Source organism: Echiichthys vipera (genome assembly GCF_963691815.1).
Source record: "Echiichthys vipera genome assembly, chromosome: 18".
Classification (NCBI taxonomy): Eukaryota; Metazoa; Chordata; class Actinopteri; order Perciformes; family Trachinidae; genus Echiichthys; species Echiichthys vipera.
Window position 1 is genome coordinate 21,166,229 of NC_139843.1, and position 16,902 is coordinate 21,183,130.

Here is a 16,902-nt window from a genome sequence, read left to right on the forward strand (position 1 = left end):
TTTCTTTGAATCAATATGACCTGAATAATTTGAGGGGGGGAAAAAACAAACATTGGATCATGCATAGGAATGGACGTTTTGTGTGGTGCTTTCTAGAAATAAATGTGCATGAACTTGTATGTGCTAAAGCTCTGTTGTGAAATCCTGCTCAGTGTTTCTCCAGTCTCAAGCTGCAGTACTCCATAGATGCAGTACAGCTACAAACAACATGTTTCTTTATCGTGTGAGAGTCGGTGGCCTCAGCTCAGATCTGTCTGACTGAGGATCGGCTGAACTCGGTCCAGCTCTCGCAGAAGCCATTTGGATCATGTCTACCGGAGCTGCTCTCGGATCAGCGAGCGAGTATGCAAATGACTACATCTTGTGACAATCTCTGACCTCATCGGCAGCCTTCTGACTCAGAACAAAGGACGGTCCTGATGCGGACGCCGCAGCCGCTTGCTCTACATCGGCCAGCTGCAAGCAGCACTGGCTCTGAAACGTTTACTGCGTAAGCTCCGGCACATCACATTCAGCTGGGGAGGCATCTCACATGACTTTATGGAGAAGAGATTACACAGGCCCGTACATTACCTCATCATGTCATTGTGTCGCTGCAGTTTTCCCTCCTAACACTACCTTCCTACTTCTCATAAGCACTTCCCAGTCGTATCAAGCATCCATCCTAACAAAACTACTGTAATTTTGTAAAGCTGGCAGTGGCTGAGCCAAGGGGTGGCCAGTGATGAATTATTTATATTAATTAACATGTTATTTGTTCAGATTATATGCCACAAAAGCCCATTTAATCCTAAAAATACTCTACGCTGCAGAATTGACACTGTTCATGTGCTGGGCCTCCACTGCTTAAGTGAGCGTCAAGCTAACATTAGACTTGTGCTAACAGGCATTTGTGTTTTAAAAAGGCAGTAGACAGCTCTACCTTTATGTACTATATGTGGTGTCAAATCCAAAATGCTTCCACACATTACTCCTCACACTGGTTTTGTGTCATGGTTATCTGTTGAGCGCAGCTCCTACTTTAGGCTAGTTTCCTCCATTTTGTGTTAGCAAAGACAACAATGGTGATGTTAACTGATAGAGAAACAGGGCAGGAAAAAGATCAAAGTGGCAGTTTATTTTGCCTTCTGTATTTATACACACAGAATTTTGAATTCAGTCAAATCTTTACAGATTGAACTTTTCTTAAGTGTGTATTGAGTATTTGTGGCACCTGTCCTGCAAATCGCTAGGTTAGCTAGCAGACCTTTTCTGATGTAGTGCAGCATCTGTATCATAGGTGCTCTGTGGGGTATTCATGACAGCAGACATGATGTGATGAGAGTACATTGCGACAATTGTTGCTACTAATTGTCAGTGGAATAGCCCGAAACCAACACCGAGATGTGAGTTGCGCTGCTCGCACATGTGCTTGTGCACTCAAATGGGGACCCACTTGTGAAACCCTTAGACTGTATAAAAGAGATGGACGTAGCTGCCAGGTCTGAAGAGTGGAGCCAATGGTGAAATGCCTTAAACCTGCATTCTCTCTAATGTCCTGCAGGGGGCGACTCCACTGGTTACAAAAATACGTCTGATTATGTAGAAGTCAATGAGAAAATGAACCTAGTTCCCATTAGATTTATTACTTCGGTAAACATTTTCCTGAAGAGTTTATGGTTTCAGTTGCTTGAAGTATTCTTCAATACAACCTGATGTTCATTTAGTAAATGATGGTCCCATTTCGAGCACATAGACAGTAAAGCAGCGTAAGGGGCAGGCCTAGCAGTCATGAGAGTTGTCTGTGTTAAAGTCTTAGAACTTTGACCCTCTCACAGTGTGTTTTCACTTTATTACAGTTAACTGTTGGTTGCACCTTGCTAACAAGTCTGTTAGTTAAGGTTAGCTGGTTACTAAAGGGAAACTGCATATTTGGCTGGCAATATTCTGCCAGAGGTCGACTCACGTCAGGCAGGAAATTGGCAGTTTCCCCTTTAGCGCTTGACTTAGCGCGGTGCCGTTGAAACAACACTGGCTTTGCGCTCAGCCCCAAAACGGTAGTCCACAAACCAATGGGTGACGTCCCTGTAGCCACATCCATCTCTTTTTTACAGTTTATACTTTACAGAGTCATGGAAGCACAAGCTTTTTGCCAATGCACTGTATTGGAGTATGTTCTGAAATTCTGACTTATTTTTTACTGAATTCATTTTTTTGCTGCCCACAAGACTTTGGTCATGAGCAAACATCCACTAAATTCTTAAATATGATCTCTAATGGTTTACTGTAGACTTTGCACTCTTTTAGCAATGACTGTTACCTGAGTGAGTTAAAAAGAGAGTGACCCAAAATGGTGCAATAGATAGTATGTAAAGTATAATGGTGCCACAGAAAAGAAAATTAACAAGTCAACGATCTGATCCAGTACATGACTTTATTGTCAGAACAAGTCTGACATTTATCTTGCATCGCAGCAGCTCAATTTACGGCATCATAGAAAAGACAGAAGAGATACCCCCGAAAGCAATTTCAGTCAAAAGCAACTGGACTTGGTCATTTGTCTAGGAACACGTTTCACCTCTCATCCAAGAGGCTTCATCAGTTCATGTACGCAACGAGGACCAATCCCAGTCTGGTCGGATACGTACGAAATGTCTTCCTAGACAAATAACCAAGTCCAGTTGCTTTTGACTGAAATTGCTTTGGGGATAACAATTACCTGGACAAATGAGAACATTCACAGGCCTGACAGAAGAGAGGGGAAAAGACAAGCATTAAGACCTCAAGACAGGACCCAAAAATACATACACACAACATAACATTTCAATATCACAAGACAACATTTAAGGTCCATCCGCGGGCAATCAATTTGGGATTAAGTGCCCTATATATTTAGTTGTAGGATTGACTGGTGCACAAGAGTTCTTCAGTCTCCCCCTTTTTCAAATTTCTGAACCCTATATCTCCGGTTTGATGGTAGCAGTGGTTAATCAGTTAGTTAGTTAACAGACACCTGTATGAAAACGGTTTGGCTCCACCACTAAAATCTGGTTGTGATCATTTCACAATGCAGGTTTATTCCCTGAGACACAATGGCCTTGATGTTACAACAAGGCAATACAAGTTCGGCGGACAGCTTGAAACTAAAGAAACAAGTTGAGTTTCAGTATAATCGTGCGATCATTTCATCCTAATGGTTTTTACCTGATGCAACAATAAGACAACAGAAAGTTAGAATGGATATTTTGGTGTTGTGGTGTGTTACGATTAGGTACGGTATCCGCTGCAGCTGAGGACGCCCGGCCTGGGGCGAACGACGAGTCACACCAAACCACACGTTAAGGGGACTGCACTTTTGCTGTGAGACACTTTCCCATTTCTTCCTTGTGACGCCTGAATCAGTCGCTGCTGCCTCCACCCCTCACCCATAATGTAATGTGTTGTAACAGAGTTCCAGTGTCTTTCTGTACAGTGACATATCAAAGCATCATGACTTTGGTGGAGTTTTAGTGAGTAGATGACCACAGCACTAGAACTCGTATCCGGTTCTGTCTTTGCAATACAACTGTCTTCCTGTAAACTGAGATTTAGTCAATAAAATGAGAATTCTTGTTGGAGTGACCTTTGGTGTTGTGGTTTTTACCCAGGAGTCCTCTGTGTCCTTTAGGTCGACTCTGAAGTTATCATCTCCCTGGTTCCCTCGACAAAATGTCAATGAAATGTTTCTGTTGGATGTTAGAGTATTGCAGAAAATGAGCTGTGTGGTGAACAAAAGTTTATGACACTTACACGTTTTGTTCAGCAAGATAATCTTCACAAATGAGAAGGAAGAAGGAAGAAAAAAGCTAACGTTAGGCTCTAAAACCAACGACACCACCTGCTAGCTTCCAACCAATTTCCCCTGCTAGCAACCGCCTTTTTAAAGACATGCACAGGCTTCAAAATCCACACGTGTGGTTATTTACTGACATCAAACTGTTCTTGAGCCTGTGTTTGCCACAGAGCTTATTCAATAACTAATCTAATAAATCAGATCAACTAAGCGTATGACATGCTAACAGAGTCGAGGCAAAGCTCAGAAAGTAAACATGTCGGTAAAGGATATTTGTCGTTGTAACGTGAATTTACAGATAAAAGGCCCAATTTCAGGTGCCGTATATTTCAACAAAGGGGTCCAAGAGAAAAAAGCGCTAGTGTTCGGCTTGATCGATAGCCGCCATGTTGTTTCCACTGAACAGTCGCTTCTTGTTGTGTTTAATCCGCCTCAAAACCAACGCTGATTGGTTCGGTCACTTGGCAAACGGCTCCAAATTTAGTCTGTCGCACGTTACCAGACTGATCTGAGAGTAAAATACAATGGAGCGTGTGAGTTCAAGATGGTCTTGCGAGGCTACTTATTTAAGTTATCTAACCAAAAGCCCACTGACTTCAAGAAGAGGCAAGTCCAAAAATAATGCTGACTCATTTCTGGGTTTTAGGGTTCATTCTTGCAGCACTCTACAGCAGCGGTTGTCAACCCTTCTCATGTTATTGACGCCTAAGTTGATATATGTTAGCTCCCAGACACCCGTTTGATTGACTGAACGGAAGGGACCTCCTGAAAAGATGGCTGTCAACCTGAGGGGATAACTGTGACCCCTGGTTGGGAACCACTGCTCTAAAGTACAGTTTGTATGTATAGGCAGCCAGGCGATCGGAGCAGTTAGTCAACACAAAGTCATCAGGCAGTTATGAAAATGTTACAATAATTATTACAGTTCTACATCTCAGTGCAAACTGTCGCTAAGCTGAAAAATACAGTGACCCTTTTCACCTAGTTAGTCAGGAGAGCATGAGACTCTTAATCTCAGGGTCGTGGGTTCGAGCCCCACATTAGGTGATAAATCAGTTTTTCCTCTCAATTCCCTTGCGGGAGTCATCCCAAAGGATCAGTACAGAGAAGTCTAAGTTCTGATGGTGCATTGGCGCTCCCCGGTGGTGTAATTGAGAAATGGAAGTGAGAGTGCATTTGACATGTTTTTGGATCTTTTTTTTTAGTATCTAGAGACAGACGCAAGCACAACACTAGAACCAGCAAATAGCTCTTGTGGAGAGCAGAGGTAGTCTAACCCAGGGGTGAGCAGCCCTGCTCCTGGAGAGCCACTGTCCTGCATGTTTTAGGTTTCTCTCTGCTCCAACACACCTGACTAATGATGTGCTTGTTATCAAGCAGCTGAAGCTCGTCACAGCTTTGATAATCATTAAACTGAGGGAGAAAACTAAAACATGCAGGACAGTGGCCCTCCAGTAGCAGGGCTGCCCACCCCTGGTTTAACCACTATAAATTAGAAAACTAGCATCAATAAATGAGATTCTTGAGTCATCTTTTGGCTGCTGACCACATCCAAACGGCATGTATATTAAATGTTTAGGCTGTTGTTTTTGTTGAGAATGTGCAGAGAGCAGAGGAGGCGAGGCAGGGAGGGAAAAAAACAGCTTCAGGAGGAAGATTGACGAGCAGTTGCAGCAAAACATGAGCACAGTCTGGAGGGTCTTCATCCAATTGATAAAGACTTAGAATCAATACGCCTTGGCCTGATTCTTTTGCCCATGTGCTCGGGAATAAACCCAAATAATTCCACTTCAGACAGTGTGCCTTGGTTTTCAATTGTTTTCATTACTTCTTGTTCAACAAGACTTCCTGGATTTAGTTTTTTTAAAGGGAATTACATTCAAGTTAGTTTTTATAAGCTATTGAATTATTTTACAATCGGTTCAAATCTCTATATGTAGTCCTACGCATATCTTGTTTATAGTGTCATATTGCATTACTCATTTTATTTATTTCATTAAAAAAACCTGGTCTTTTTAACATGTTTAATTTGGAGTAAAGTATCATAAATGCTTCTGATAAGATGGTGCCTAAAATGCTGGTATCTTATCAGCAAGTGCAAGAGTCTATACACTGATTAAATACCATGTAAATCAGCCCCGTAAAAAGCCTTTTTTCCATTCCAACTGACTGAATCTCTATGGATTTGTTCGTGTTTATCAAAGGGTTGTGTACCCAAGATCAGGTATAGGAACTGGTCTAAGGAAGGAAAATAAGTGTTATTGGAACATCTCTAATTTGGAGCGCTATGTTATCAGAAAAGAAATATTTAAAAAATGTTTTCATCAAATGACAAATTTGCCATCAGTCCCCCAAGAACACAATTTACAGAAAACCACAGCGTTGAACAAAATATTTATTTTTGACAATTACATGACCTCTGATGCTCCTAGAGGTGAGCAAGATGGTACAAAAAGTTGCCATAAAATAAAGACCATGAAAAAAGTGACATGAGTTGGCAGTCCTAGTCCCATGTTAAACCTAAAAACACCACAGACAGACAACAGACAGGCAGACAGACAGACAGACAGGAGGCGTTGGAATGTGACGAGTAGTGTGTACCAGGACAGATGGCTTTGCATCTGAGGAGACATCCTGCTACATGTATCATTGCTCCAGTTAATGTACGACGAGCCCAAAAAAACAATAAGGAAAAATCCCAAAATAAAATTAAAAATCATTAGAATATCTGAGATTCAGCCCTGAGATTAACACGGACAAAATATATATTTGTTTTAAAAATCCAAACAAGATTAAAACATATTCCAAACATCTGTATTTGGTACAATGCAAACAACTGTCAGTAATTGAAAAACAACTGCGGTGAAAATGTCACCACAAATATAAAAAAACACAAGGATGGCACAAATAAAAAAGACGTGGTGTTCCAGAATAAGGACATTTGTGTGTCTTTGTGTCCTTCTGGTGGGACACTACGCAGACTAAGCCTCCTACTGCCTGTGCGGATTTCTGTTGGAGGCCTCAGACCCTGGTGTCAGACAGCACAACGCTGCCCCTGATGGCGCTGTGTGAAAGGACAGAGGTTACACAAACACTGATCACGCAGACTTTCCGCTGATCTCAGCAACAGATTCAACAAGCACTAATACCAGTCTCCGTCCATGGTTTATACAAGTCCCAGAGACTCGGTGTGTACCTGCACCTGTGGGGTCCGGGGCTCGTCAGGAATCATCCAGACGCACCTCCGGTGTCAATCACAACAAAGTCTGCAGCAGAAAAGGACACGCAAGCTGCAGCCCAGTCAGCAAGAAATCCTAAGAAAGGTGATGTACATCCACTGATTTGTCAATGCACCACAATCTAGTGGGAACGGGGGACGACTGGATATACCTCTTGTACGTCAGATAAGGCTTTTTCATGAAAGGTTCTGGTGGGAAGTCACCGTTTAGGCCCAGGTCCGGGAATATAATCGGGAATCTTTACGCTAGCACGGCCTATTGAACTTAAAATTGATGTAAACCAAAGATTCTCGGCCTGTAAACACATCATTGTCGAACTTAAGTGACACACGTGAAGCCGCTTTGACTTCAAAAGAGGGTTTCTGTTGAGGTCCACTCAAAGCAACGTGAATGCCGTGCTGCAACATTCAGGAAACGAAAGTGAACAGAGAGAAAGTTTGCAGCTTTTGGGAGAAATCCAAGTAAAAAGCGCACTTGCATTGAATCCCTTTACTTGTAGGAATAAAGAAGCCTTCTTGAATGGACCGTCAGCTCACAGGACTCAACATATCGTATTGTAATTAAATTAAGATAGCAACTGATTTAAGGGGGGCCATGCAGACCATCACAACACAGGCACATTTTACTTCTCCCAGCCTGAAGTGGGAGGCCAAAGTGCTTTAAGCCAAAGAAAATCACAAGGTCTCACCCTGGTAGTCTTGAACCTCAAAAGGCTGCATGGGTGGGTGGGTGGGTCAGCTCAGGAAGGTAATACTGCAGCTGTAGCAGAACACCAGACATGTTCAGTGTCACTCCAAAGTGCTTGCTGAAGAAAACAAAAACCCTCGCATGGGGAGAATACATTCAAACACAAACTCACATGGTTCAGTCCCGTGACAACAACATCAGCTGGGCCCAATCGTTAGTGCAAGTGTTTTTCAGGTGTATTTGAGACTTGTCTTTTGCACCGCTCTCTGTAAAACGTAATGCTGTGTGCTATGGCGCTGTGAAAAAGATGTTCCGTTAAATACGGAACCCTGTTGGAACCCAGCCTCTAATCGGGGACCTGGTTCTGTGAGTGTCACGTTTCCACCGACCAGGACTCTACGAGACGGGCTGGATATGTCAACACTGAGCTGCTTTGACCAAATAACTTAAAAACACACAATCATACCTCTTGGACAACTGCCAAAGAAGAAAACTCCAGGAATAAATAAACCAAATAGAATTGAAAAAAAACAAAAAAACAACTTACAAAATCTTTAAAAAAAAATTAAATATCTTTGATTGTTATTCATATATAGTCCAGGAACAAAAAAAATCCATATAAATATTACAGAGTAATAACACAAATGACAAATTCAGCATATTACTTTAAGGGTAGTGGAAAGTAGTTTCCCCAGGCTGCGGGTGTTGTTGCGTCCGTCCCGTGAGTGGAGTCAGACCGGGCTGAGGGACGAGTCGCTGACAGTGTCGGGGGTCAACAGTGCCGTTGAAGAGCAGAGGGTGAAGTTAAGGTTTACGGGTGCTAGCTGTCAATCAGAAGATCACTGGTCCACCGTTACCACGGTTACCAGCAGACGGGGGGGGGGGGAGCCCCTGCAGGATGTGGCATGTGAACGTCTGGATGAACACACAGAAAAACGGATTTCAAAACTCTCTCTCTCCCACACACTCTCAGAACAAACGCTAGTGTGGTCACAACAAATTAAACACACATTCAATGTCATATACAAGGTTCCTACACATTTGTAGCAGGTGGACTGACCTCACAAAGTTTCTGATACCTCGGTCACCTGTCATCCCATCGGGTCCCTGGAGGGGCTTTGAAGGTCTTGTTCTGGGGACGCATAAGGAATCACAGAATATTCAGCAAGTAAGACCCAATATGTTTTACAGGAGACCCATATGTCCATAATAGCAGACACGCTTCATTCTCTAGATTTTCTAAACCACTTGTACATTTTCACTGGTCAGAGACATTACGGTTACAGTTATTTCCGCTCACCTTGTGCTTCTTACACTTCATGGAAAAATTGTCTTCAATGAGTACGCAGTCTGCTAGAACAAGAGAACAGGAGTTAAAGATGCCACATTTATCCGAACGGTTCAAGTACTCGCACGTGCAGGGTTGGGCTCAGCCGAAGGGAAGAACAGCCTTCAGCTCATGGATCGTATAACGAGCTATCGAAACATCTATCCTTTCACATTTTGCTCTATTGTTTATCTCTTGGTGTCAGAAATCATGCACTTTACAGAATGAGTGGTGTGTGAAGATGGTGTGAGCCGAAGTCGCTCTGTGCATTATTACAGCAGCGCACACACGAACACACACACGTGCACACACACACACACTCACACACGCACTTTTTTAGCACTATAGATTCCTAAAGATCAACAGATCATTGTTTTTTATGCCGTGACAACTATCTTTTCAATTTTAAGACTATTATTTAAAAGGATTGACTACATAACATCCATGAATGCCCCACACTGAGATTATATGTTTAAATTGAATGACTAAACAGGACAAACGCAGATACTTCTTCTGATTTTGGTATCCAAAGCTGGACAACCAAAACCAGAACTTTTGCATGAGTAGAAAGCTCTCAAACTGAAGTGGGTGACCTGACCCTTTAACATTAGACAGAAAGATATGGCCGTGTAAACATGCACATGAATAAGTAAGTGTACTTTGTTCCCATGTGCTGTGTGCAGACTGCAGCTCTTACCTGACTCCAGAGCACACCTGTAGTGGTACTTGTTGGGACAGCCTTTAAAGAAGCAGCCCAGTGTAGCACCCGGGTCGCTGCACGCTGAACACATCTACAAACACAGCACAAGACATCATGTACATCTCTGATATCAGCATTTTTCTACCTTACAGACCTAACAAGTAAAGTGGGCACTATCACGGTCCTTACTTTAAAATGTTGCATGTACAAATCACGAGCAAATGTGTTTGATTCAACCCCTAAGTCATGATCAGTGTGGAGCTCAAGATCTTTCTGTGTTTCAAACCTAGAGGCTGTATTTACCAGCAATCAGGCACTTCTAAGACTTTATATCTAGATAATTAAACACATTTTTTTAATGCTTCATCCACAACATCCACTACTATTTTCATTCTATAAACCGGTGTATTGGAGTTAAGCAATCCCCATCCATTTTAGCTCCGTATCAGAAATAATCTGCGTCCATATTAGCAGATTACATGACCACTTGCGTACACTGGGACTGTGCGTGCCGGTGTAAACAGGAAGACAGATTGTATAAAACAAGCCTGGAGATTTCAAACTAAAACGTCTGTTTTAGGGGCTCGGACACGCCGGAGTAGAGTGGACAAGAGGTATAAGCATAGCAAAGGACTGACACCTAATCAACATATCAAGCTCCTCATCTATCAATACTGCATGGATCCTTTTTCCATATTTCGGCCATATAACGACAACAGCACTACAGAGATTTTTTTGGTCTGCTCTGGATAAACAGTGAGGCAACATGGTTGTAGACTTCGGGTTTGAAGAGAGCTTTCAAAGCAGTTCTCTTCAAAATGCACAATAAACCTTTCAAGTGATGCCGATCTGCCAAACTAAAAATGACTCACAATGTCTCTGTGTTGCTTGCCTGCATCAATAATCTCAAATATTTAATATATAAATATTAATATATAACTTACATTATTATCAATAATGCATGCTTACTCATGCTTCGATTGGACAACACATCCAAAATCCATTAGTATCCTAGAGGCCTAGAAAACAAGGCCAACTGCTAATACATTAGCATCCTGGTTTTGTTCACTCCCAGCTCCATAGCATCAGCGACATCTCTGTGTGGAGTTGTGTAACAGTATATTGACATTATGAGCATAAAGTGCAGTTTACCATTTCCTGGGCCACCTTGACAGCCTCCTCCAGCCCATAGACTTTGCCCTTCACAAGGAACACGCCTGCGGACCAGATGCCGCAGTCCTCGTGGAGCCAGTATTCGCAGGGCTCCAGAGGCAGCACAGGGGGGCTATACCAGTCCTCCGCATCAGCAGCGCCACTGTCTGACCGAGCCCGCTTAGCTGCAGGGCTGCCAGTACCGTCCATTGTCCACCGGTGGCTCTTCTTGAGGCCCTTCTGCCTCAGCTGAGCGCCTGGCCTAAGGGCCCGTGGCGTGGGTGAGACGACGCTCTTCCTCCCCCTGCCTCTGATGCTGCAGGAAGAGGAAGAGTCTGAATCACTGTAATCCTCGCTCTCTTTGAGGCCCGACGTGCGGGCCGGTCTTTTGGTGCTCGGCTGGTACCCCTCGGGGTAATAGGGGCCGTGGAGGTCCCCCAAGTCCATGGCATTGGCCGCATGCCCGCACAGGCAGCAGACGAGTGGACGCCGGTGCTGGCTGTGCGCGGACGCCCGGCCCAGCTGCAGACAGGAAGTGCTGGGTACGACTGCAGAGATGAAGCCAGAGGGGTGAGCCTGCGGCTGGCCCTTCTTGTGTTGTGTCCTGGCCTCCTCGGGGTAGTTGACTACGGTACACAGTGATGGTGATGATGATGATGATGACTGCTGATGCTTCACGTGGATAAACGGAGAGAAACTGTCTAACCTAATGTCCCTTCTCTCCTCCTTGTAGTTGACATACTTTAGTTTGATCTCCGGCTCCTTAGGGGCGAACATGGAGGGGGGCTGGCTCCATGTGCGTTTCTTTTGCCTCTTCTTGCGAGTGCCAGCCCCCTTGGTCTTGGCGACAGGGGCTGTTTTGCTTCCTGCAGCCTTACCTTTAGCTTTGGCTTTGCCTTGGCTTTTCTTTGGCGATTTTGATGACTGCGCTTGTGGGGAAAATCTCGGCATTTGAATTTCCACTGAGGGCTCAGGGTGGGAAAGAGGCTCTGGCTGCTTTGGGGTCTTTTCAACACCTATCTGAGGACTTGACTGCGGTGAGGGTTTCCTCTTTGACTTCACAGGGCTAGTCTGTGGCGAGTGTGCAGGGCGTGAAACATCTTTCTTCGACTTCTTGTGCACAGCAAACGGAAGGCTTTTCAGAGGTGTGCTGCCCTTAGACTTTTTAGAATTATTGTTTTCAGAATGAGAGGTAGATTCTGCGCAATTGTCAGTGTTAATGTTATTGGTTTTGCCCCTTTTCACTGAAGTGACTGCTTTTCGTTTCATTTTTTTCAGTGAGAGAGGCGCTTTTGCTTTTGCTTTCGCTCTGCTTTTCCTTTTTCCGACTGACAGGGTGTCATCCCTCTTAGGGTTGGCCAACTTGGAAACACTCGAAGCATTTGCTTTCTTATTGGTGCGTATGCATCCTGACACTTTATACCTGCTTGAATTTATGTTCATAACTATAGCCTCCAACCGCGTCCCTCTGCCGGACCGCATTGGCAGTTTCTTTTCCGTCAAAGTTCTCTGTAGTGCCTTAGCGTTCCCGTTCATGTGAGGAACGGCAGTCTTGGGATTGTTTTCTGAAACGTCCGACAGGTCATCTGTTAAGTCAATCAAAGGCTCCAACACTGCCTTCTGTTTATGGACAGGCTGCTTATTTTTAGCGCTTGAATCTGAGTTTGTGGTACTATCACTGACGCTGGAGCCTGGCCGAACGCCCCCCTCTGTTCCCAAGCCATCCCACGCAGCCTCGTCACTTGTCTCCAGATAAGAGTTGTTGCCACTGGGTGAGCTGGAGGCCTGAGGCAGGATGAACACATCTTCCACATTGTCCAGTGAGGTAGCAGAGGGGGAGACAGGGTCCTCCAGAGGACTGATGTACTCCCTGCTTAGTGAACACAGGTCTCTAGTTCCCACATAGTCTGGGACCAACGCTGGGTCCCGTTTCTTAGACATGAGGAAGAGAACCTCTGGTGAGGATTCTGCACATTCAGCGGAACAGCTATCATCCTGTCCATTCTCTAAACCTCTACTCATTTCCCGAGAAAGGCTCCGTTCTTCTTCACCTTTGACACGCTCATCAACGTCCCCGGAAACCACTCCACCATTGAACTCATGATGCTCCTGCGTTAGACATACTCCCCCGTCATTTTCCGGTCTCACCAAAGTCTGAGACAATGATTGAAAAAGGTCTGTCTGAGAGGCGAGGTCAACAGGCCCTTCAACCTGCTCCAAATAATGCTGGTTCAGTGCATAACCAGTCTCCACAAGCCCATTTTCTGAGTCACACGGAGGGTGGAGGGACAACTTGCTAACAGGCGGCACGCCGTACAGAGGCGAATGCTGAGACAGGGAGTCGTGAGTGGAGAAGACGCGAGACCTGCTCACGTAGGAGAGGGTGACCGTAGTTTGGGAGAAGGCATTGTCTGGTTGAATTTGCTCCCCCGTTTGGAGAGTGGCGTCCGTGGTGCCGGTGTCCGAGAAGGGTAATCCGGGGTTGCTGGTTCCAGAGTTTGGGTACCAGCCGGGACTCTTGACCATCCGCAGGGCATCGAGGGGCGCCCTGTTGAGGACACATTCCTCGGCTGTCCTGGTCAGGTCAATCACAGTGGGGACGCCGGAGGCGGAGAGGTCTTGAGGCGGTAGATCATCCAAGCCCCCAGGTGGCCGCTCCATAACAACTGCAACAGACAGTGAGGAGAAAAGAAACTAGTGCCACTTATAAGCACAAGTTATGTCCACGAGGAAGCGTGTATTTAATCATCGGTACTCTCTTTTTTCTTTTAACATCGTTTTTTTTTTTTAAATGCTTTTTATCCAACCAGTGGGCAAACTTGTTCTTCTCCTGGAACTTGAGATAATAAAGCCCTTGAACACAAGTGTTTTCAGTTCTTCTGTTGATTAGACTTCTGCTTTGATGAGAATTTGATGGGGTTTATGAGGTCATAAATGTTCGTCTACCACTAAGAATGATAAAGGTGTACTTTGTCCCGCCTTAACAGGTGAAACAAAGCTAACAGGAGACTCAGGAAGATGTCAATCAATCACAGTAGTCACACCCACACAGTCCTGAGAAGAGGTTTAATCAACCAGTTAACTGAAAACACCTGTGTGGGGGTTCAGGGGCTCTAACTACTCTCTACAGCTAAGTTAAGAGAACTCACACCCTCTGGAGTTATACTTCGTTGGTGTGTCATTCGGTCCGTTTTTACCCTTACAGATAAAGTCGTTGACTTTAGCTAGGAAACTTTCATGTGCATACATTTCAAAAACATTGGAGAACATGGCATAACGTTCACTGACAGTTTGTTTTGGCTAATTTCCAATTACCTTTAATATTTTGAATGTTCATAATATCAAGTTTTTTATGTTTTAAAGTCTTTCTAGGCAACCGACTGGCTGTTTTTGTTTTTGTTTTAACCAACCAACATTGACAGGTCAGGGCTGCTAACATAGTTAGCTTAACCTAGGCACTGCTAACGTTAGCTAGCTAGGCCCGGCTAAGCTCCGGTCACGTTCTCGTACGCCGAACTACATTCAATATCTGGCAGCTTTAAGTGATTTTAATTAAAACATAAAGTCACACGGCAAAGAACGATACGTTAGAGCTTTTAAGATCAATGCCGGTTTAACTTCGTTTCGGTGAAGTCTACTAATCCAAAAAGCTCATCATTACAAGAAAATGTTAACTTTTTCCAGCGTAGTGGTCCACATTATTCGCTTTTGTCCACCGCGGCTCTGGTAACTTTCTTGTAAGAACACCGGCTACACCAATTTTAAAATGTAAAATACTGTTTAAAGGGGTTTTATTTCATGTGTTTTATGCATACCGAACAGGCGAGTGAATATTTGCGGTTCAAAAAAGTACGGTTTGCCTTCTACCAGATTTCAAAATATAGCGATAGGTAGAGTCTTTTAAAAACCGCGGATCAGTGCGTGGAGTTTGGCCACACGTCGTCTCCATTAAGGGGAACGGTACGCATCGGGGCAAGGCCCGGCTGGGTGAAACAAAGACAGAGTGGAGGTAACGTTACTGCCGCTGATCCAAACTTACCCGGACGGGAGAGGTCGTGTTAAAACGTCCAGTTAAGAGTTGGTCCCAGCCTGCATCTCTTTCAACAACACACCTGCTCTAATGCCACTTCAAAGACAGAAAGAGCCCCATTAAATAAAGATCCACACACTACTCTGACAGTGGCAGTCAAGTTGATTAGGGTTTAATCTCAAACTTCCGCATGCCCCTTTCATAATAAAACAATTAGTGGTGCGTTTTTTTGGTGTTTTGGGGTTTTGATTTGAAACAATACGCATAAAACAAGAATTAAACCATGTATGAAAAGATTGAAATTTTACAAAAGTCGTAAATGCTCTAAGTGTTAGCGGGAGTGAAGCCTTTTGTCCGGGTTCAGTCAGTGTCGTTAACCCACGATGACCCAGCTGTTGCACCCGGAGTGTCAAAGCTTCGGGACATTTAAACCGGGCCGGAAAAGCCAACGTCATTCAATGTCGTCCCCTCGTGAGGTGACCTAACCACCGGGCTTCATTACTCTCAGGTGGGTGCCGTGTACTGTAACCGTGGGTGGCTTGACAGGTGGAAGCATGTGGGTACAACGAGCAGCGGAACAGTCGTCGCTCTGCCGGCGGAACAGAGGCATCATGGGAGCCAAGCGGCAGGACCCTCATATAATATTCAGTGTCATTTTCTAACACTTTAACTTTTTTAACGCTAACTAATGTCCCCCTCAAGCCGAGAACTTTCGTTTTTTTCACACATTAATGAAAAATATTAGTATATAAAGATAAAAGCGTTCGAATGGAATTTCGGTCGTGCTCGTCTCACGCAAATGTGAATCAAAGGAGCCGTTCATCAGTCGCTTCACTGGTGAACGACCCGAGCCGGGTTCCTTCAAAGAACCAGACTTCTCATAAGCAGTTGGGAGTGCACGGTGACCCTGTAGTCTTCGGGGCGTTGTAGCAGACAGGGTTTGGGGGGTCAGGTGTATAAAGTGCAACAAAGTATGTGCAAATGAGGAACACATGGGTCAAACACAGGACTCTGACCCAGGAGACTGGGGTTTGTGTCCCCGACAGCCAGCCGAGGCCAGAGGCACTATGTCCTCTGGGTGGTTCATCTGTCCGTCCCATTCATGTTAACACCATATCCAGTGGCGGATTAAGGTTGTCATGGGCCCCTGGGCTACTGTTTGTTTGGGCATTATTAAGTTTGATTTATCATTAATTCATCTTCAACCGCTTGTCCCTGTCGGGGAGCCGACCCCAGCTGACATCGAGCGTGAGGCGGGGTCCACCCTGGACAGGACGCCAGTCTATCACTGGGCACATAGAGACGAACAGAGACAGACAACCATTCACACTCACATTCACAGTCATCAATGAACCTAACACCTGCATGTCTTTGGACTGTGGGAGGAAGCTGGAGAACCCTGAGAGAGTAGATCTCGGTCCTGTTGTTCTTCTAGTCGTTGTCCTCTTTGTCGTGCTCCGCCGTCACATTTCCTTTCTGACATTTTGCCGCCAATCTGTCAAGTAACAGTTCGTATCATTTGACAGCAAAACTGACTTTCTGTACTTGGCTAAATGACGGCAGCTGATTGGGTAAATGTGTCGCATATTCATCCGATCGGAGTTAATGTTTTAAGGGCCCCAATAGGAGGCACCTTTTTTTCCCCAGTGAGGTAAATTAAAAAAAATTAAAAGTAGCCTGGCCAATGCGGGGCCCCTGCACACGTGGGGCCCCTAGGCTGCAGCCTAGGCCAGCCTGTGCATTAATCCGCCTCTGGCCATATCTCAGGAACCCCTTGAGGTGATTTGTTCAAATGTGGCACAGAACGACCATTTGGATTCAAGGTTACATTTTTGGAGGTCAAAGGTCAAAGTCACTGTGACATAAAAAATACATATTTGACCATAACTCAAGAATTCCTACACTAATTATAACAATGCACACAAATGTCTAATAGAATAAAATGAAGTGACAACA

General features: G+C 44.6%; 1 protein-coding gene and 1 long non-coding RNA gene across 2 annotated transcripts; both read right to left on the reverse strand.

The window, feature by feature from the left end:
- Positions 1 to 8,797: 8,797 nt before the first annotated feature.
- On the reverse strand, positions 8,798 to 9,856 carry LOC310961188. Its single transcript, XR_014593624.1, has 3 exons — positions 9,762 to 9,856; positions 9,038 to 9,087; positions 8,798 to 8,869 (listed from the first exon to the last, which is right to left on the reverse strand). It is a non-coding gene; the product is annotated as an uncharacterized lncRNA (long non-coding RNA).
- Positions 9,857 to 10,892: 1,036 nt separating this feature from the next.
- LOC310960799 (uncharacterized protein) lies at positions 10,893 to 15,090 on the reverse strand (the record flags this gene model as incomplete). Its single annotated transcript, XM_083932605.1, has 2 exons — positions 14,956 to 15,090; positions 10,893 to 13,582 (listed from the first exon to the last, which is right to left on the reverse strand). The coding sequence occupies exon 2, from the start codon at positions 13,575 to 13,577 to the stop codon at positions 10,893 to 10,895; it is 2,685 nt and encodes an 894-aa protein (XP_083788731.1). The 5' UTR covers positions 13,578 to 13,582; positions 14,956 to 15,090.
- Positions 15,091 to 16,902: the final 1,812 nt, after the last annotated feature.